Genomic DNA, 23647 nt, shown 5'->3' on the forward strand with positions numbered 1-23647 from the left:
ACTGCATATGAAGTACAGAAATATTTGGGAGCTAAAAAAACCAAGAAGACTTCAAAACACAGCAAAATTATGAAAGGGCAAACAATGTTTTCAAACAACAAGTTTAAAAACCCATATAAATTTGTATATACAACTAGTTAAGAGATATATATATGTAAATACAAAAAAAGGACTGGCTATCTATACGGTGAGGAACAAGGTTTGGATGATAAATTTCTACTTTTTATATTTTAAAAATCTGTATAGTTTAAATTTTTAAAGCTTTCTTTTTGTAAAGAAAACAAGAAACAACTACATAAAAGAATTAAATCTATAAAATCACCTATAAAAGTAGGTTATTAAAGATTTAATCAATTTATTTAATCAATTTATTAAAATCAATTTATTTTTTCAAAAAGTAGAAGAACAGGAAAATTTTAAGGTGAAACCAGTAAGAACTGTGCTATAAACACAGAAACACACAGAGATAAACTATTTTTTCCAGAAACAATGAAATCTATCAAAAGAATGTAAATAATAAATTACAATACTCAATATAAATTCATTAAAAAGAGAGTAGAAATGCTATTTATAGTTTACATACCTTGGTTGTTTTGTAGAGATTTTGTTTTAGCAATTCTACATGGATTTAACTGAAGAACTGATGCAACTTCACATGCTCCACGGACTGATCTGGTTTTTATCTTTATAGGCTCATGAGAACCAGCACCCTAAAACAGAAAAAATTATTAGCATCTAGGAAAAATCACAAACTACCATTTTAATCAAAATCTTTGAATATTGAACACATACCTTTGTGTCATCAAAAAGATTCTCTGTCTCCAAACTTTCACGTGGACGAAGAGGGATTTTAAATACTGGGTTTTCTTCCTTTATTTGTAACAGTGTTTTATTATCTGGAGATTTACTCAAGGACTGGAAAAGGGACTCCTGTAAACAGGGCTCTTCTGGGGAGTCTTTGGTTAGCCCACAGCTCCCGCTCAAGGCCTTGCGGCTTGAGGAAGGGTCCCTTGGAATGGGCTTCAGAGCCTCATAGAGAGTCACTTGCCTAAATCTGATTTTAGAGTTCTCACTTCCTTGGCTTTTCTCTTGACGTTGGATTGCTGAAAAGCGATCAGACAGATCCAGAGGTTTATCCATCACATAGTCTCCATTCATGGAAGAATGACTATCCAGTGGAAAAGGAAAAGCATTTTCTTTATCAAAGGAGGCTTGGGGACAGATTACTTCATCTTCACTTTCTTCCTCAATTTTCTTCCTTTTGGTTCTGCCTCCCAGTGACTTCAGGGGTACCACATGTTTATCTCTATCAGTATCTTTACTGTGACCAATATTACCCTGCTCACTTATGGGTTCACTTGTATTTTTATTTATAAGCATCTGCTTATTAGAAGATGACTGACTAGGGATCTTGTTCACTTCAGTCCCAAGAAGATGATGTGTGATGAGGGTTCCATCTTCAGATTTTGATCTAGGTTTCTCTGGTCCAGGAGCAGAAGTATTGCTGAGGGGCACTGTTTTCAGATGGGTTTTTTTCCCAGTCTCTAAAAGAGAAGGGGACAAACTTGTATTCAAACCTAAACTACTTTTCACGTTAGAGGGAGCTCCAAATACAGGAGATGATACCCGAGTAGTCAATTCTTCTTGAAAAGGAGTCTTTGAATCTGAAAACCTAAAAAAATAAAGAGTGGTAAAACTTTTTTCCTATTAAAGAAACAGGGTAAAAATTAAAAGATAAGCATAATGAGAAAACTTTTGCTAATACAGAATTATTAACAGTAAGGTTTTATCCACATATTAGAAGCAGATCATTGACCAAAATTTAAGATACAATACAGTTGCTGGCTTCTCTTTATTTGGCTGACAGAAAGCAGAGGGAAATGATACAGCAAACCTATCTCAGTAACCATGATATTCCTATCCATAAATATTTTTCCTAAGTAACTTAAATAAATTCACTATATAAGAAAATATTTGAACAAATCTCAAATTCTTTTGTTGTTATGAAATCTTATCAAGAGTTAACTCCAAGAAACAAAATTCTTATACTACAGAACATAACTCATGACCCAGCCTGCCTGTAGCAGAGGAGACATCTGGGGTAGTAGAAAGATCATTAGGGTTAAGTCTGAAGAAGTGGAATGGCTAAGAGCCCCAACTTTCTTACTTAATAGTTGTGCGTGCAGGCTAAGTCGCTTCAGTCATGTCTGGCTCTTTGTGACCCTACGGACTGTAGCCCACCAGGTTCCTCTGTCCATGGGATTCTCCAGACAAGAATACTGAATACTGGAGTGGGTTGCCATGCCCTTCTCCAGGGAAAATCTTCCCAACCTAGGGATTGAACCCGCATCTCTTACATCTCCTGCAATAGCAGGCAGGTTCTTTACCACTAGCACCACCCGGGAAGCCCACTTAATAGTTGTGTGGCCTTAAAGACATTTAACTTCTGTGCGGCTGCATTTATGTTGACTGTAAAATATGGGGGTAATAAAACCTACTTTAATGACTTAGTATAATGACAATTAAATGTGATGTATGTATTTAAAAAAGAAGCAAAATGCTACATAAATATAGTATTGTTAGTTAATGGATGTTCTAAAATCAGTAAAAGCAACAGTGTATCCCAATCTTGAATGCTCATCAGAGCTAATGATGGATTTCATACAACATTCAGTTTTAGAAAATACAAATCCAGGAGGGATGACTGGATCCTAAAAAGAGATGAGGCTGGGACCTCTGAAGCACTGCTTGACAGAAGTACAGAAAGAACCTAATAGTAACATCCCGATCTCTATAGTAACGCAAAAAGCCCTCAACAGGTCATAAACTGGAGGAAATATTTTTTTTAAATAAAAATACAACCAGAATAACAAGCTGAGGGAGAGAAATAGTTTAAATCTGTGGAACTCGCTGCAATGGAATTTCATTAACAGTTTATAAGTTTTTACCAAAGTGCCCCAAATTACCTTAAATTATCTTCACTATTTCTTCTACATTCCTCAAAAGCTTGTTTTTTGTGATCTCCTTCCAGACAATGGTAGAGCTCATCACCAAGAGGGCTCTGAGGGCCTCGAGATTCCTTCAGTAATAAAGTACATAAATACAATGGACGATTATTCTTAAAAAGGAATGAAATACTGATACATATTGTGATGCAGATGAACTGGAAAATAGCCTAAGTGAAAGACGCCAGACCCAAAAGACACATATAATTCCGTTTAAGTAAGTTATCCAGAATATGTAAATTCTTAAGGACAGAAAGCAGACTGATAATTGCTAATTCTAAAAAACCAGATTAGTTAGATGAAAGGAAGGGAACAGAGATGATTATTTATACTTATAGGAGACAAATTTAAAAGGATATTTAAAGAGCAGTGCTTCCCAAACTTTTGCATACACACAGATCAACTGAGGGTCCTATGAAAACATAAGTTCTCTTTCAGTAGGTCTGTGCTGGGTTTAAGATTTTCTCTCTCTCACAAATTTCCAGGGATGAAGATGCTGTTGGCCTGTGGATCACACTGAGCAGCAAATCTTTAGAGATCAGTTCCCTCAACAGATTTGGTATCTAAACTACTGACATGCCAAGTTTACTGGTAGGAGGGGATTTTAAAAAGTTAAAACATGTTTAGAGTTCAAAAGGTAAAAACTAACCACCATCACTTGAAGTCAATTTTAAAACTAGAAAGAACCCCATCCCACCCCGCCCCCACAAAAAAAAATTCAAATGTAGTCAAAAGTCAATTCAATTTTGGAAATTCAACAGCAAGAAAACTTTATTAAGAGCCTATATACATTTACTGACTAAAGCAAAGGGATAGGTTTCAAAGCTGTATCAAAATGAAGCTTCCTAAGATTGATGAATTCAAGGCTTCCATTTTTTAGAGATTGGTTAAGAAAAATAGTGAATGTATCTGATATAAGGAAGCACTAAATAATGAAAAGAAAATCATGGGGTTAATTTCTGACTCAATCCCTAAGGATGTGGTCTAACTGGACTGGCATTTGTAAGGACAAAGATGAATTAAAACATTTGTAGTAGACATAAGAATTTAGTCTGTTTTCCAAATCAAAGCCCAGTTTAAAGGATGTCAAAAAGACCCAATAAATTCTGAACTCAATCTAAAGGTTTAAATCTCCTCTTTAAGTTGGAACAGGGTAGGGAGGACAGAGGACAGGGAAGAGGTTTAGCTAAATCCTCTAAGCTAAGTTTTTTTTCATTATTTAACTTTTTATTGGAGTATAGACAATTAACAATGTTATGATAGTTTCAGGTGGACAGCAAAGGGACTTAGCCATATATATACACATGTATCCATTCTCCCCCAAACTCCCCTCCCATCCAGGTTGCCATATAACACTGAGCAGAGTTCCCTATAAATTCTGACTCAACCCATAACCTATATCCCAAGAATTCTAAAGACTTGTAGAGTTTTCTGCAACTGCCTGGATTGAATAATATAAATGGGCCTTTTCTAGTGACATCAATTTTGTTCTATTTATCTAATAATCTTTGGATAAAAAATTTTTTCTCTTGCTTAATTCTCTAAAAACTGACTTCAAAGGACATTAATTCATATGTATTACCAAACTAAACAATTACTTACAGATTCTTCTTGAACACAAAGTCCAAGTGTTTCAGCAACTACTGTAGCTAAATTATCAGGAGTATAACTGCTTTTTCCATGTGGTTCTAAGTTTAAGGGAAAAAACACAATTATACAATTGTAGAAACTAGCCATATGAAAACGTACAAAAAAGCAAATAAAAAGCTCAAAGGACCACTTTACAAAATGGCATTGAACAATTTTAAAAATTTTGTTTTATAAAGCCAGAAATACTATAAATTGCAGTATGTTGCAGGCTTATTGCCACTGAAAAAATTATCATTAAAAATATATAATTAAATGGATTTCTTGTGCTATATTAAAATTCCATGGAGGAAGTAATTGGAGGGGGAAAAAAAGTCTAAAACGGCTTTTAGACTGGGAGTGACAATACAATACAGTTGAGAACCACTCCTTTCCATGATGGAGAGCCTTGTGTCTAAGTATTGGAACTACTTCTCCCATCATCATTCACTTGCTTGGCAATCTCACCCAGTCTCATGGCTTCAGATCTCCCCTACATGCTAACAACCTCTATCCTAGACTCATCTATATTCACATTCACCTACCCATCAAAATATTTACCTGAATGTCTACTCAGTATCTGAAACAATATATTTTCAAAAACAAACTCCTGATTTCTAACCAACCCTCAGCTCCATCCTGCAACCCTCAGCTCCATCCTGCAAACCTCCAGCTACCAGTCTCTTTCCTCTTGAGTTGCCCAAAACAATCTCCCGTTCACTCACTCTGCCCTGCCCACAAAGAGCTCCTTAATGTTCTTCAAACAAACCAAAGAGCACCTCACATCAAGGCCTCTGTGCTCACTGATGTCTCTACCTGGGATGCCCTTTGCCCTGAAATCCACATGACTCACCTTCTTCCCTCAGTCTCTGCTCAAATGTTACTTTTTTTAAGGTGAAACTTTCTAAAATCTCTTCTTACCCTGCTTTATTTTTCTTTAGAGTCCTGTTTCCTCTAACATATATTTACTTTCATTCTCCCCCAACGAGATTGTAAGCTCTATGAGGTTAAACATTTTGTTTAGTGCCCGGTATACAGTAGGCACTCAAATACTTGTTGAATGAATGAGTAAACCATAGTAAAGCCTTATTTACTTAAAATTACTAACAATTTGTATTAAAATGGATAAGGCTTCTCAGTCCATTGAATTTTCCAGGCAAGAATACTGGAGTGGGTAGCCATTCCCTTCTCCAGGAGATCTTCCTGACCCAGGGATCGAATCTGGGTCTCCTGCACTGCCAGCAGATTCTTTACCATCTAAGCCACCAGGGAAGCCCACGGATATTAATATGAACTAATAACAGGATACATTACTTTCCAATGTGAAAAAGACTACTAAACAAGTAATACAAACAAAATTATATGGAAAATATTTTAAAATATTGTCTAAATTTACATGGTTGGCCACTCTTGCCCACCAATTTATAATCTTAGTATCTTGCTTACTAGCCACTGGAGCTTGACTCTGATCACAAGTGTCAGCCACTAGAATTTCACTTTCCTTAGGTTTATGTTGTGGATGAGCTGAAGACTTTGGTACTGTTCTCAATTCTAAGGGAAAAAAACAGGAGAGATTATAAATAAACAAACAATCATGATAAAATTAACATGCCAATACAAATCTATCTTTAAACGCACTGGAAGTTTATTTTATTGACATAACTTTAACAGTCTAATAAAGAGGTTATTCCTTTAGTTTCACTAAGAAAAAAAGTTGGAAGTTAAGACAGTGGGGGAGAAGAGGACTGGAACAGACAAACTTCTTCTGACCTAAGCCTTCTAGTGTTGTAATATTTTAAGGTGACCTTTCCTTGTGGAAATCAGTGGGTTCATTTGCAATGAATACTGCATCATATCGCTTTTCGTCTTTATTTCAGAGTTTTCATTTTCTGAAAGGAAATCTTTTTTTTTTTTTCTTTAATAGAAAATTATTTAATTAGTATACATGTGTTCCCCCTCCTGAACCCTCCTCCCTCCTCCCTCCCCACACCATCCCTCTGGGTCGTCCCAGTGCACCAGCCCCAAGCATCCAGCATCGTGCATTGAACCTGGACTGGCATCTCGTTTCATACATGACGTTTCACATGTTTCAATGTCATTCTCCCAAATCTTCCCACCCTCTCCCTCTCCCACAGAGTCCATAAGACTGTTCTATACATCTGGAAGGAAATCTGAAACATGCTTTATCAGAAATCATTCCACTATTTAAGGATTTAATTCAAAGAAAACCAAAAGAAGGACAAAGTAAAGGGGAATAGATTTTTACTAATTATAACTAGAACTTATCCTTAAAAAGCACTAAATGGCAACCTACTCCAATATTCTTGCCCAGAGAATTCCATGGCCAGAGGAGCCTGGTGGGCTATAGTCCATGGAGCCATAAAGAGTCGGACATGACTGAGTGGTTAACACACAAACACACGTTTTAAAATAAACAAGCATGGGTATTAGACAAAGAAAAGGAGTAACTAGTCATTAAATTAGTTTTAAAATAATTTGCATGGCTCAAAAGTGATATTTTAAAACCAAAATTTCATAGTCCAAGTAAAAATGATCAGAACAAGATTAAAACTGACATGGTTTTAAACAGTTACAAGTTATTCTCATATAACAAAGAGAGAAACCAAGAGCATTTGTACAAGATGACTTTCCTGAAAAAGAAAATTGCTGTGATTTGTTTTTCTGGATATTCTTTCAGATAGATTTAAACATGATCTAAACTATGCTGATGCTTATCTGTGGTTATTCATGTCCTATATGATACCAGACTAAAAGGCCCACAAATGTTCATTCTAGATCCAAGATGTTACATTTTACTTTAGCTCCTAATTATGTGTAAGATTTTTAACAATGCTTTTGTTTTCCACTAGATGGTGATGCAAGCTCATATAAAATGGGGAAAAACTGTGTCAATTTTCCAATATCAAAAATTAAGACTACTATTTTCTTTTAAAGGCAGAGCTACTGTCAACAATTTATCTGCATTATAAAAATATCTCTAAGACTAGATATACTCCTTCTCCTCAAATGCTTTCCTTGTTACAAAGAGTTTAGGTTAAAGATGGAAGTTCTAATTACTGATTTACTTAAATATTAAATAAATATTAAATTAGAATAAATATTAGAAATAATTAGAAATAATATTAGAATAAATATTAAAAGGAATGAGCACTGTGACACACCACAGGATAAATTTCAGGACTACATGAAAATGTAGTTTCAAAGCATTTACCAGAAATGGCGCCTAGAATTAAGAAATATGCCACTGATAAGCCACAAACTAGAAACATTATAAAACCATTTCCTGATTTACCACCAAGTACTACACATTAGAAAAATTAAAAATAGGTAGTTAAAGCTTTGATGGGAGTAGCTATGGATAATACTTCCAAAGTACAAAAATTTAGAGGCAGGAAGATCTATATTTGAATTTTGACGCATCCACTTGACAGTCTATTTAAGTCCTTTTAGGAACAAATCTTTCCTCATCTATAAAACGAAGATGCTAGAAGCTACCCCACAATCCTGTTGTGAGAGTTAAAATACAGTAATAATGTATTCAAATCACTCAGCATAATAACCACCATACAGGAGGTGGAACTCAATGTTAGCCTACCTTCCTCTTTCATTGTATCCCACTCAGATATACACATAGGGATATTTTTTAAACAAAAAGGAAAAAACTATTCCCTACATTTGTAAAATGCTGAGTGTTTATATATTCAGATGAGCAAATCATGTCTATACATAACACAGGCAGAAGATACCTGCCCAGTCACTTCACTGACGGAAGTTAAGGTTATGGTTGTAATGTACGTTACCCTGAACAGTGACTATCTTCCTAACAATAGATGAAAACTTTTTTTTTTTTTTTTAAAACAGAACTGGGTAACTAAGCTACAACTCTAATCCTCACCATGTGCGCAGCCAGAGTGCTCCAGTTTAGCATGTGTTTGCTCTATATATCGGACGCGGAGGTTCTCCTTTCTTCGTAGCCGATTAGTGCCAGAAAATGAAAAGGTTGTTATTGGTGAATCTGGAATAACATCTTCCTCAGATTCAAGATCAGTTGCTTTATGTGGTTGATCATTCCTAGTGGAAAATAAGGATAATTAAAAGAAAATCAGTTCAATAAATATTTATTAAAACATCTACCACATAGTATGAGCTATAGCAGAACACTCTCAGGAAGATCCTCTGAAGGAGGAAATGGCACCCCACTCCAGTATCCTTGCCTGGAAACTCCCACGGACAGAGGAGCCTGGTGGGCTGCAGTCCATGGGACTGCAAAAGAGTAGGACATGAAGACTGAGTGAATAAACAACAGCAGCCAAACACAGGTATGAAGTTGGAAGAGAAATAATTCCTTGCATCTAACATTCCTAAATACAAGGATCAGAGATATACTCAAATGACTAGAATACCAGGTGGAAAATATTATTGTGAGAGGTGAAGTAGAAAGTGTAGTTGGTGGTACTTCAGGCGAAAATTAAAAGAATTTTAAACGGCAGAGAAAATCCATAGAGGATCCTGCAAGTTTGAGAAAGGCAGGCAGTAGTACCGTGTACTTGTGTTAGAGAGGGACATGCTGGAACTACATGAAGGAGAGCCTCGAGTTAAGTATGCACATCATTTAGAAAGCAAGAGGAAAGGAATTAAGGTTTTAGAGATGGCAGTAATGTGACAGTCTAGCAGCAGGACTGTGCAAGATTGGCTGGGACAGAAAGAAAGGGGGCAGTGGCTGTAATAGTCTAGGCAGGAGCATCTGCAGGTTTGAGCTAGAATTCTGAAGATAGGTATGGAAAGGAAGGGACCAGTGTTAAACACTGACAAGAGAATCAGTAAGTTTTCATTTCAGTTCAGTTTAGTCGCTCAGTCATCTCCGACTCTTTGCGACCCCATGGACTGCAGCACGCCAGGCCTCCCTGTCCATCACTAACTCCCGGAGTCTACCCTAACTCACATCCATTGAGTCGGTGATGCCACCCAATCATCTCATCCTCTGTCCTCCCCTTCTCTGCCTGCTCTCAATCTTTCCCAGCATCAGGGTCTTTTCGAATGAGTCAGCTCTTCACATCAGGTGGCCAAAGTATCGGACTTTCAGCTTCAACATCAGTCCTTCCAATGAACACTTAGGACTAATCTCCTTTAGGATGGACTGGTTGGATCTCCTTGCAGTCCAAGGCACTCTCAAGAGTCTTCTCCAACACCACAGTTGAAAAGCATTAATTCTTTGGCACTCAAGCTTTCTTTATAGTCCAACTCTCACATCCGTACATGACTACTAGAAAAACCATAGCTTTGACTAGATGGACCTTTGTTGGCAAAGTAATGTCTCTGCTTTTTAATATGCTGTCTAGGTTGTCTAGGTCATTAACTTTCTTTCTAAGGAGTAAACGCTTTTTAATTTCATAGCTGCAGTCACCATCTGCAGTGATTTTGGAGCTCAAAAAAACAAAGTCAGCCACTGTTTCCCCATCTATTTCTCATGAAGTGATAGGACCAGATGCCATAATCTTAGTTTTCTGAATGTTGAACTTTAAGCCAACTTTTTCATTCTCTTCTTTCACTTTCATCAAGAGGCTCTTTAGGTCTTCTTCACTTTCTGCCATAAGGGTGGTGTCATCTGCATACCTGAGGTTATTGATTTTTCTCCTGGCAATCTTGATTCTAGCTTGTGCTTCTTCCAGCCCAGTGTTTCTCATGATGTACTCTGCATATAAGTTAAATAAGCAGGGTGACAACATACAGCCTTGACGTACTCCTTTTCCTATTTGGAACCAGTTGTTGTTCCATGTCCAGTTCTAACTGTTGCTTCCTGACCTGCATACATCAATAAGATTGGCAAATGACAGATTAAGCGTCTTAAATAATACAAGGCTGTATACTGTCACTCTGCTTATTTAATGAATATGCAGAGTACATCATGAGAAATGCTGGGCTGGATGAAGCACAAGCTGGAATCAATACTGCCAGGAGAAATATCAATAACCTCAGATATACAGATGACACCACACTATGGCAGAAAGCAAAGGAGAACTAAAGAGCCTCTTGACGAAAGTGAAAGAGGAGAGTGAAAAAGTTGGCAACTCAACATTCAAAAAACTAAGATCATGGCATCCGGTCCCATCACTTCATGGGAAATAGATGGGGAAACAATGGAAATAGTGACAGACTTTATTTTTTTGGACTCCAAAATCACTGCAGATGATGACTGCAGCCATGAAATTAAAAGACATTTGCTCCTTGGAAGAAAAGTTATGACCAACCTAGACAGCATATTAAAGAGCAGAGACATTACTTTGCCAACAAAGGTCCATCTAGTTAAAGCTGTGATTTTTCCAGTCATGTATGGATGTGAGAATTGGACTACAAAACAAGCTGAGCACCAAAGAACTGATGCTTTTGAACTGTGGTGTTGGAGAAGACTCTTCAGAGTCCCTTGGACTGAAAGGAGATCCAACCAGTCCATCCTAAAGGGAAACAGTACTGAATATTCACTGAAAGCTCCAACTCCAATATTTTGGCCATCTGATGAGAAGAAGTGACTCACTTGAAAAGACTCTGATGCCTGGAAAGACTGAAGGCGGGAGAACAGGATGACAGAGGATAAGATGGTGGGATGGCATCACCGACTCAATGGACGTAAGTTTGAATAAGCTCCGGGATTTGATGATGGACAGGGAGGCCTGGCGTGCTGCAGTCCATGGGGTCGCAAAGAGCCGGACACGACTGAGTGACTGAACTGAACTGCAGTAATACCAACACTGATAGCACCGATGTTAGTTGCAGGCTTGCAATGGCAGGCACTCTTCAAAGTGCTACATGTATCAGTTTAAGCATAAGGTATTACTCTCACTTTACAAAAGGAAAAATGAAGATATAGAGATTAAGTGACTTACTAAAATAAAAGTAAGTAACAGAAACAAGATCTAAACCCTGGCAGCCAAACTCCCAAAGACAATACTGTTATCCTTGGTATAGACCATGGGACTAATGACTGACTACAAGTAGGACTCAAATAGTTCCATTAAAACAAGTCATACTATGTCACTCTTCTGATTAAAACCTGCCACATCTTCCCACTTAACTGAAAACACAAGCCAAAGTCTTTACAATGATTGATTTATCTCCCTCCCCTTATTACCTATCTGATCCCTTTCAAATTATATTCTACTCCAGCCACCCTCGCTTCCCCAAGGCTCCACACCAGGCACATTCCTACTTTATGTTCTTTGCTCCAGCTGTCCCATCTGCTTGGAATGCTCACACCCAGATATCACAAGGCTAATTATCTCATCTTTTCCAAGTGTTTGCTGGAGTTTTACCTTCTCATCATTGCCTGCCTTAAACATGCTATTTAAAACTGCAAGCCCCTTCCCACACCTTAGTACTCCCATTCCTTATTATTATTCCACTGTTACTTTAACCATAGCACTTACTGCTTTCTAACTTAGTACATAATTGATTTGTCTACTGCTCATTGGCCAGAATTGTGAGCTCCAAAAGGCTAAGGCTCTTTTTGGCTCACTGATACATCACGAGTCTGTGCAACAATGGGTACCTGGTACATGCTCAATAAGTATTTGTTGAATGAATGAATATGCAAGATTCCTGATTCCACTAGAAAAATAAATTCATGCTGATCCAGGCATACGTTCTTGCCCAATTCAATTCAAGACTGAAGGTACACAAAGATTGGGTTATGACTGAATTGTGGGTATTGAGTAAAATAAATTCATTTTAACTCAACTGACTTTCCCATGTCAAACCATTTTGACCGTATTTGCCAATAATTTTTATCAGTCTGTCAGACATTTAAGTTTTACATGACAAAACCAGTCTTTTCTAATATAGTCCTATCAATTTGTATGACTATGTATTTCCAAAGAATGAGATTTTTATAAACTATGACCAAGTCTTTTTAATTGAGATTAATTTTTCCTAACAGATTTATATCTTAATTTTCTAGATAATATCAGTATTATTGTGGTCTATAATCCTATGCTCCATTCCAAGGAAAATCTTTATAGCTAATATCTACCTACAATTACCATTTTATTCTGGAAAAAACAAAGCAAGCTAAAGTCATATGAGAAAGTCTTACAAATTAATGGAGTGTGAAATCTATCTGACCTTGCTTTAACTAATCACGTCACAGGCTACCTGTCTATTAGTCATAAAAATTCAACCTGAAACATGAATGAGTCACGAGAAGAAACTGATTTCCTGGCAGTCAATCTAGAAGTAGCTGGGATCACAAAAGGGAACCCCCCCTCCAAAAAACCCAGCTCTAACTAGAGGTGTCTAAACTAGGTAAACAAGTGCTGGCTTTGTCCTCCTTTGTCCTTTGTCATAAAAGAAAAAGGGAAAAATGCAGCTTTCCGTATCGTCATTAAATTTCTTCTTTAAAGCATTTCATCTCATTCTGATTTTCTGAGAAAAGTTAAAAGTTTATGCCACACCTTTTGGTTAATTAGGGATTGAACACAGGTCTCCTGCACTGTAGGAGAATTCTTTACCATCTGAGCCACACTTACTAGTCATGTTGGGTAAGTTAACCTTTCTGAGTCTCAGTTACCTCATCTATTAAAGCAGATACAGTACTGTACTTTCCTACTTCATTTTTCTGGAAAAGTTGAAAGAAATGATATATGTAAAAACGTAATGCAATGCCCAGAAAATAGTATTTAATCAATACTGCACTTATTTTACAATGAAGACTCCTTTGATGTAAGGTTTTCACAAACAACTACTACAAAGTCATGACTCTAAAGTCCTGTACTTTTATACCACCACAAAAAGTCTAAGTAGAGGATAGGGGAAGACTTTGACTTGAAGGTTCTAGTTAGCAGTAAACCCAGTAAGGTCAAAATATACCTATCTTGACCACATTAATATTAGGGCTTCCCAGGTGGGTCAGTGGTGAAGCATCTGCCTTTCAATGCAGGAAATGTAGGAGATGTGCGTTTGAGCTCCACATCAGGGAGATCCCCTGGAGGAAATAGCAACCCACTCCAGTATTCTTGTCTGGAGAATCCCATGGGCAGAGGAGCCTGGTAGGCTACAGTCCATGGGATTGCAAAGAGTTGGACATGACTGAACAACTGAGCATGCAGCACATACAATGTAAGTAAAAAGATACAGAAAAATGGAGTGGGCAGTACTACTCTACTGGTCAGACTATACCTAGAGGATTGACTTAATTAAAATATTGACAAACTGAAACATTAAAAGAGAAATAATTTGAAGAGTCTTCAAGTAATGTCTCATGAGGAATAGTTAATGAACAGAAAATATTTACTCTGCATATTTACCTACTTATGATGAAGACTCAGAAAGGCCCCATACCTATCTTTAAAGCACACAAAGGGCCATCAAGTAGAAGGAGGGGTAAACTTGTTCCAGATGGTCCCAGAAGTTAAAATCAGAATCAGCAAGTATCACTCCGTAAAGTGATCTCTACCCAGACTTAGAACTTACTAACAGTATCATCTCACTAAAATTAAATACACTTGGGAGACAGCGAACCTATATAAAAGGTATTTAAATAATGGCACTTTAAGTTATACAAGGGATTCAGTTTAAAAGAGAACACTGAGGGAATTTCCCTGGCCCAGTGATCAGGACTCTGCACTTTCAATGCCAAGGGTGAGGGTTTAAAAAAAAAAAGACTCCTTTGACTTTCACTCACCCAGGACATTCATTTCCCAAAACAAAGTGAGTCATGTCCTCAAAACTTAATTATTTTCTTTCTGTGACTGGTACAGTTGAATATATATTTTAAATTTCCTAACAGCAAACCTCTTTCTGAATAATTCACTATACTGTCACTGAACAACTGTCCTACCTTAAAAGGTATCTGTAATATCTAACCCAGATTAGGTGAATCAGAATTACTGCATTTAGCAAGAAAAAACATAAATAAAATAATACTTTTTCTAAAGTTCAGAGAAACTTCAGACAAGATAATACTTGCTTTTTTTCCAATTGAAAGCAAAAGAGAATATGTTTGAGGAGAATAAGCTGGCTTATGTGAATAACTGTCTTAAATTTCAGGAGAGAACTGAAAGACACAACAGATTATCCCCTATACGGTCCTGAGGGAGGCATGTACTAAATAAAAGATACATGCCCTAAACTCATTGATATGATTGGGGTGACCTTTACATCACAGAACATAAATTAATGTAGGTCAACCACCACTCATCTGAAATCTTTGAACCAGATGCAATTCAGAACTCAAGTTTTTTTTTTAAATGAAGGGTAATACAGAGAATATATAGTTTGTTACAAAACACTTTCAGTGGAGCCTGAGGTATCACCCTGCAGTCAAGCACACTGATACAATCACAGTAAAGCACAGGAATGCTCACAGGAAGTGGGACAAACAAGGAAGACTGTAATAAAAACTGGGCTTTCCCTGGTGGCTCAGTGGTAAAGCATCTGCCTGCCAATGCAGGAGATGTGGGTTTGATCCCTGGGTCAGGAAGATCCCCTGGAGAAGGAAATCGCAACCCACTCCAGTATTCTTCCCTGCTAAATCCCAAGGATAGAGAAGCCTGGTGGGCTACATTTCATGGGTCACAAGGAGTCAGATGTGTCTTAGCAACTGAACAACAATAATAAAAAGTATCTTGTCAGTTGAGGTGAGGGTATGTTGTAACATTTCAAAAAAACCATTTGAGGCTTTGGAATCATATAGAAATGATTGTGAATTTGTGTTCTAGCCTCATTTCAATATTCAGCACAAGTAAAATCAGTAAGTGCTGATCTTCATACACACTTGTTTAATAACCTCAGTCTGGCCCCAAATCCTTCTTTCCTCATTTGTTATCCCCCCTCAAAATTCTCCTTGGCTACCAATATTCAGTGGACTGCTAACATGGCAAAAATATCAAAATCTTTTTGGACACCAACTACTTAAAAAAAGCACTGATATGATTAAAGATGCTAATTCCACTTGTGAGATGTGTTTATACGTAAGACAATAACTAAGGCAAAATCATGTTATGTCTACATAGTTTAGCAAAGTTTTTGTAGATGTCCACTTAAATTCAACAGTCTTTAAAAACCTTGGAAACCATTAAGACTATCCTGAATTGTAACTCTTAAAAAGATATTACATAAACTTGACATAAATGGGAACTAAGAACTGGCCATATCTCTTGCTCTGTATCAGACTAGACCCAGAAAAACAGATTCTTTTTTTGAGACACTGTCAAATAATGGAGAGAACAGAGTCTTCTAAGTCAGAAGATGGGGTTCTGAGTGATGTCTCGTTATCTACTAGTTGTGAGGCCATGGCAAGTTATTTGACTTCTGTAAGATGTGGATTCCTTGTCCATAAAGTAGAGACAATAAAACTACCTTGAAGAATCACAGTGAGGATTAGAAATAATAAACACAGAATACAAAGAAGAGTAACTGGTATACAGGATAAAAGTTATTATTTTTATTAACAAAAACTGGGGGAGAGGGGGAGAGGGAAAGGAGGAAGTTCTCCAGGCCTGAGAAACATGTAAGAGGAAATAATCATTCATATTACTTTTACTAAGTTTCTAGGACAGAGCTGGAAAGGTGGTAACAAAACTCAAGTATTTATTTAAAATAGAAGTATTTCAAATAATTTATTTGAATAATTTATTTATAATAGTTATAAAAATGAAAATGCTTTAAATTAAAATGTTTTGATAATTTATACATTCACATGTATACTCTTGTGAGTATACTCATACTTTATACTCTTTATAGTATATACTCTTTAAAGTATATATTTTATACTCTTCTAAGAGTATAAGATAAGAGATGCATACAAAGTCTTCATATATACTTCTGAAACAAAAATACAGTGATTTTCCTTGTATTTTCAACTGCAGAATACTTTATAATTTTTAAAAAAGAAATCTTTGATTCTTACTATACCTTTACAGTTTGCATAGCTAAGTAAAATGAAGAAAGAGAAGGTAGGGGAAAATACTCAATTTTCTGCCACAGTTAAGAAGAAATACTTACTCAATTTTCTGCTGCAGCTGTTCAGAAAGCTTTTTATTTTCTTCCTGTAGAGTGTTCTTTTCATTCACTTAAATATAATGTGAAAAGAAAGCATAAATTATAGCTATATTAGGATGCATGTCAGGCTCTTTCAATAATTTCAACAGTCATGGAGAAATTAGGATTTCAAATTCTATGTCGTATGTTAGGGTTAATGCTACTATTCAAAACTAATTTGTTACTAGGTAGTGATTACTACACCTCACACTGTGCCAGTTGCACATAAATGATTAACTGATAATTTTATGTAATGCTTATGGGCAAAAAAGAAAGAGGACCTCATGTCCTGGGCAGTAGAGTTTAATTATTCATACTGAGGACAAGAAAGCATTCCACCCGGTTACTCAGTCCTACTAATTTAAAATACCATTTTAGTGAGTCATTTATCTCAAAATAAATCTAATCATAAAATATAACAGTGAATATCAGTATAATTTTTTATAACAGAAGCACACTTAAGTAGATTTTCTTCCTTAGTCATACTGTATGTTGCATGAATAATTATGGTATCAATAACTTAATATACCACTGAAGTAGCATCTCCTTGTTTGACTCTACCTTGACTAAATTTTCCTATCCATCCTTATTTATAAAGCAAAAACTCAGTTTGGAGCTATAATTTCTATGGCTGCCAGAACAAAATTTTTATTAATCCTTGATATTATGTCACTGGTTAAGCATGTGTTTTACTTGGAGGAATATATCAAAGAGATCAAGTCAAAATAAGTACAATTAACCTCTAATAAAGAAAGTTAATCACACTCCAAAAATCTGTTAATAATTTAGTGGTTTAAAAATCTCAACATATTTTCTTACATTGAGTAAATAAAAATTTGTTGACTATATACAATATGTGAGGGCTACTAAACTGCCTCCTTTGGAGGATCGGGGAAAAAACTCTACAAAAACCTTAAGCTATGACAGTGACCTAAAGGAAAGTATAGTCTAATAAGACACAAGATATTATATAAACTTTTTTTTTAAACTGCTGAAAGTAACAAAGGTGTTAAGAGAAGCACAGATAAAATACTAAATGAAATTCCAAGGAAAAAAAGGTTTACTTTGGCCTGTTAAGAAAATCAGGAAAGGATCCGAGAGGACACCTGAGCCAGACACAGAAAGAGACATCCAAGAGACTCCCACAGCACTGCCACAATCAACAACAAAAACAAACTGTGAGTGAAATCCAAGCAGAGTCAGCAAGCAGTTGTTGGTATCAGCATTGATGGAGGAACTGAACTTGAAATTTCCAGTTCAAGCCTGAACTTCTGGAATGGAGCCAGAGTGATCCTAATTCAATGACCACTAGAGTCAGTAGAAAATGACTCATATATAGATTCCCAAGTATTTCAGATAACAGCATTACTTTACATAATAATAAAATGTTTAAAGATTTAAAAGACAGAGGGCCTCGAACTAACATGATAGAAGCGATTACCAAAAGAGAGCAGGCAGACAAGACTGAGGTAATCAGTATCGATATAATAATTAACATAACTGACACACTAAATACATAAAATTCCAAGTGTCTATTATGCTCAAAACAGAGAAAGCCCCACTCACCTCCAAAGCAAAACAAAACATAACATATGCAACACACAACACCTCATTTGTCACCATTGTAGGTAACTAATATATAAGATCGAATTCTGAAAACTGGAAATTAAAGGGAAAATATTAAGATGTATCATACCTTTCTAGTAGGAACTACATCCTACAGTAACCAGTAGCCCTAACTGATGAGGGAGAATTCTTGTTTACAGAAAAATGTCAGCTGATGAATGTAAGAAGAATAACAGAAATGGAAAATTATCATTTTGTAATCTGTAATTAAATAATTGATTCAGGCCAGAATCACCAATGGATACTAAAATTATTAAAGATTGAGGGAGAACTGTATTTTTGTAAGATTTCAAAATATCACACATCCATCCTTTCAACTCAGACTACTTGGTACCAGGGGAAGATTCAACTGTATAATGGAGAAATCTAACAATCAACCCCCAAAGAGTGGAAGAACCTGACAATACCTATATCCTGATAGGATGCAATATAAAGTAGACAATTTTACCCATGAAGTACGGTTGTCAAAAAGGTTTAATCTGGACCTATCAAACTTTCAGATCCAATTTCTATTTTATAGGAAATAAACCAGGTAAAGAAAATGATGAGGATTATTCAGAGGGTGGCATAATTTTAGAAAACAGTCCTACTTCTTCAAGAATTCAATGTCATAAATGAAAATGTAATACTTTTCTACTCACTGATAACCTTATATTCCTAAATAAATGCATGCATACAAGTATTCATACATACCACAGAATCTATGGGTCTAAACCTGGCTCTTGAGAAACCTGTATACAGGTCAGGAAGCAACAGTTCGAACTGGACATGGAACAACAGACTGGTTCCAAATAGGAAAAGGAGTACATCAAGGCTGTATATTGTCACCCTGCTTATTTAACTTATATGCAGAGTACATCATGAGAAACGCTGGGCTGGAGGAAGCACAAGCTGGAATCAAGATTGCCAGGAGAAATATCAATAATCTCAGATGTGCAGATGACACCACCCTTATGGCAGAAAGTGAAGAAGAACTAAAGAGGCTCTTGATGAAAGTGAAAGAGTAGAGTGAAAAAGTTGGCTTAAAGTTCAACATTCAGAAAACTAAGATCATGGCATATGGTCCCATCACTTTATGGGAAATAGATGGGGAAACAGTGGCTGACTTTATTTTTTTGAGCTCCAAAATCACTGCAGATGGTGATTGCAGCCATGAAATTAAAAGATGCTTACTCCTTGGAAAGACAGTTATGACCAACCTAGATAGCATATTAAAAAGCAGAGACATTACTTTGCTAACAAAGGTCCGTCTAGTCAAGGCTATGGTTTTTCCAGTAGTCATGTATGGATGGGAGAGTTGGACTATAAAGAAAGCTGAGTGCCGAAGAATTGACGCTTTTGAACTGTGGTGCTGGAGAAGACTCTTGAGAGTGCCTTGGACTGCAAGGAGATCCAACCAGTCCATCCTAAAGGAGATCAGTCCTGGGTGTTCATTGGAAGGAATGATGTTGAAGCTGAAACTCCAATAGTTTGGCTACCTGATGTGAAGAGCTGACTCATTTGAAAAGACCCTGATGCTGGGAAAGACTGAGGGCAGGAGGAGAAGGGGATGACAGAGGATGAAATGGTTGGATGGCATCACTGACTCAATGGACATGTTTAGGTAAACTCCGGGAGTTGGTGATGGACAGGGAAGCCTGGCATGCTGCAGTTCATGGGGTTGCAAAGAGTCGGACACGACTGAATGACTGAACTGAACTATATAAAGATTTCTTACAGTCCAAAACAACATATGTCAGAACAAGAAGAATATTTTGGAGATGATCCTATTAAAATTTAAAAAAGAAGAGAGGAGGGGATAAAGTGAGGGACAGAGGTAAACAAAAGATAGATAAACTTGGACCTGGAAAGATATTTATTATGTTCTTAATAGTAGTTATCTCTGGGAGCAAAGCAAAACTGTGTTTTTTCTATCTCATTTTATAATAATGAGCATATATTCATATATTCTGCTTGAGTAACCAGAGGACAGCACTATAATTAATAGAAAAAAAATAAAGTCAATATATGGAATTAATTTGGAAAGGAAGATAAATGTAAGGAAATCCTACATGAAATGGGTAAGTAGACTAATACGAAAATGATATACTTGTAACAGTGTAACAGTGTGTAAAAAAATAGTGAAAATCAGGAAAGTATACATCTTTGTAGAATTCTACATTGTCTGCTTTGGGTCTATACTTACTAAATATAAATAATCAAATTACATGAAATAAAACCAAAGGAGCAAATATGGATATATACAAAGAAAATGTGCTTCTTGTCTTACAGCTGGTAAGACTTTAAGGCCAACATGGACAGTATTTGTACAACCTTTCTACACCCTCAAAAATTCCATGGACAGAGGAGTCTGTCCAGTGGAGCTACAGCCCATGGGATCACAAAACAACAAACAATCTATACCCTATTTCTTACTAAAATAAGCATGAGATTAAATCTACAAAAAGGGAAAAAAATGACATCTGACCTTGTGTCTAAATGAAGAAAACATGTAAACAACCCATCCGGTTGTAACCAATTTAATAATAGGTGTTTAACAGTAGCATACTATGTTTTAAATACTTAGCAAGTGAAGAAAGGAAACTCACTAAGCTCTGTGATAAGTTTAAGATTCTGCTGCCGAATATTTTCAAACTCTTGTTGCTTCTTCCGCATATGTTCTTCAGTTACTGCACAGCGATCACATAATCCTGCTCTTAATCTATGAAACAAAAACAAAGTATTTTTACAATAGAACTAAAATGTTCTTATCAAAAAATAAACATAAAAAATATGTGAGGTGATGGATGTATTAATTAACCGAAGGCAATGGCACCCTACTCCAGTACTCTTGCCTGGAAAATCCCATGGACGGAGGAGCCTGGTAGGCTGCGGTCCATGGGGTCGCTGGGAGTCAGACACAACTGAGCAACTTCACTTTCACGCATTGGAGAAGGAAACGGCAACCCACTCCAGTGTTCTTGCCTGGAGAATCCCAGGGATGGCAGAGCCTGGTGGGCTGCCGTCTATGGGGTCGCACAGAGTCGGACATGACTGAAGCGACTTAGCAGCAGCAGCAGCAGGGATCCTTTCACAATGTATACATTTATCAAATCACCATGATAAACATTTAAAAACAATTTACTTATCAATTATGCCTCAATTAAACTGAAATAAAAAACATTTTTCAACTACTAAAAGATACTGTTCCATATATTAATTTCAGGATTTTTATACTTTAGGAATAATTAAAGAATTGACTTGGAAAATACAGAGAAAATTAATTAGTTATAATGCCTTTCACATATTCCCATATAGGCTGAAATCATGCTATATCATTTTCTACAGGCTGCAATTCTGAGTGCAATTCTATAAAAATCTGCTAATTTTAAACTCTATTTGAGGGGAACTTATTTATTCCTTGTTTTTTAATTTATTAGACCCAAAAATTGCACCCAGTCCAGTACCAATGGACTGGATGCAAACTTGCATCTGCTTTGCCTAGCACAGCATATCACACATAATGAGTGTTCAACAACTTTTTTAGTTGAATGAATACTAAAGGTCAAAGAATACAAAGTTTAAAAAAAAGTTATGTTCTTTCAGTTTTAAAAAGATTCCAGGAAACAACCTAGATTTCCATTAGCAGACGAATGGATAAGAAACCTGTGGTACATATACACAATGGAGTATCACTCAGCCATTAAAAAGAATACATCTGAATAAGTTCTAATGAGGTGGATGAAACTGGAGCCTATTATACAGAGTGAAGTAAGCCAGAAAGAAAAACACCAATACACTATACTAACGCATATATATGGAATTTAGAAAGATGGTAACGATAACCCTGTATGCGAGACAGCAGAAGAGACACAGATGTATAGAACAGTCTTTTGGACTCTGTGGAGAGGACGAGGGTGGGATGATTTGGGAGAATGGCATTGAAACATGTATATTATCATATGTGAAGCAAATCACCAGTCCAGGTTCGATGCATGATACAGCGGATGCTCGGGGCTGGTGCACTTGGATGACCCAGAGGGATGCGGTGGGGAGGGAGGTGGGAGGGGGATTCAGGATAGGGAACACATGTACCCCGGGGCGGATTCATGTCAATGTATGGCAAAACCAATACAATATTGTAAAGTAATTAGCCTCCAATTAAATAATAAAAGACTCCAATGTTAGATTACGAAATAGATTTTAGTAATTATTTTGAGGGCTGAAGGGAAGAGGGAATACATACATGAAAGGGGTGGGTGATGAAAAGAAAGGTATTTTCCAAAATGTTACTAATAGTTATCTTGTAAGTACCAAAAATATAGAAGATTTTCTTCTTAGTATTTTGCTTATTTTTCAAAATTTCTCTAATTTTATTATTTATATAACCAGGAAAAAATACGGTTGAAAAAAAAAGACACACATTCCACTTTAGGAATTTAGCAAATATAAATTCTACATAATTTTTTTTTTTTTTTTTCTACATAATAATTTTAACTCAATAACTTAATAAGATACTAAATATACATAAATGTCTATGGAAGTAATAGCATTGTAGGACATGCCATGAATTTTAAAACAAGGAGATAAAAACATGAAAACTAGACAACTGAAACAAAAAGAACCTAGAGATTTTTATGTAAAAGTAAAACTCATATCAACAAGTATTGATATGGATATAAAAAATAAAGATTAGAGATCATAGGTTGCATTAATAGGACTAAAATGTCTAGAACAAAGGATAAAGAACTGAGCGTCAAAACCAGAAGGGAAAGAGACACGTGTACCCTAATGTTCATCACGGCACTGTTTATAATAGCCAGGACATGGAAGCAACCTAGATGCCCATCAGCAGATGAATGGATAAGAAACCTGTGGTACATATACACAATGGAGTATTACTCAGCCATTAAAAAGAATACATTTGAATCAGTTCTAATGAGATGGATGAAACTGGAACCTATTATACAGAGTGAAGTAAGCCAGAAAGAAAAACACCAATACAGTATACTAATGCATATATATGGAATTTAGAAAGATGGTAACAATAACCCTGTGTACGAGACAGCAAAAGAGACACTGATGTATAGATCAGTCTTATGGACTCTGTGGGAGAGGGAGAGGGTGGGGAGATTTGGGAGAATGGCAATGAAACATGTATAATATCATGTATGAAACGAGTCACCAGTCCAGGTTCGATGCATGATACTGGATGCTTGGGGCTGGTGCACTGGGACGACCCAGAGGGAGGCTATGGGGAGGGAGGAGGGAGGAGGGTTCAGGATGGGGAACACAGGTATACCTGTGGTAGATTCATTTCGATATTTGGCAAATCTAATACAATATTGTAAAGTTTAAAA

General features: G+C 36.4%; 1 protein-coding gene across 3 annotated transcripts in view; it reads right to left on the reverse strand.

Annotated features, from left to right (window-relative positions):
* RBBP8 (RB binding protein 8, endonuclease) overlaps positions 1 to 23647 on the reverse strand; it is an 83118-nt gene that overhangs the window by 18569 nt on the left and 40902 nt on the right. For all 3 annotated transcript variants that reach the window (XM_070361649.1, XM_070361648.1, XM_005898881.3), the window contains 8 exons: positions 20897 to 21009; positions 16647 to 16713; positions 8548 to 8723; positions 6078 to 6182; positions 4608 to 4693; positions 2967 to 3079; positions 793 to 1672; positions 584 to 710 (listed from right to left, as the gene is read on the reverse strand). In XM_070361649.1, the coding sequence (XP_070217750.1) occupies positions 584 to 710; positions 793 to 1672; positions 2967 to 3079; positions 4608 to 4693; positions 6078 to 6182; positions 8548 to 8723; positions 16647 to 16713; positions 20897 to 21009 (1667 nt within the window). The remainder of the gene's footprint in view (positions 1 to 583; positions 711 to 792; positions 1673 to 2966; positions 3080 to 4607; positions 4694 to 6077; positions 6183 to 8547; positions 8724 to 16646; positions 16714 to 20896; positions 21010 to 23647) is intronic.

This window comes from Bos mutus, chromosome 24, assembly GCF_027580195.1.
Source record: "Bos mutus isolate GX-2022 chromosome 24, NWIPB_WYAK_1.1, whole genome shotgun sequence".
Lineage (NCBI taxonomy): Eukaryota > Metazoa > Chordata > Mammalia > Artiodactyla > Bovidae > Bos > Bos mutus.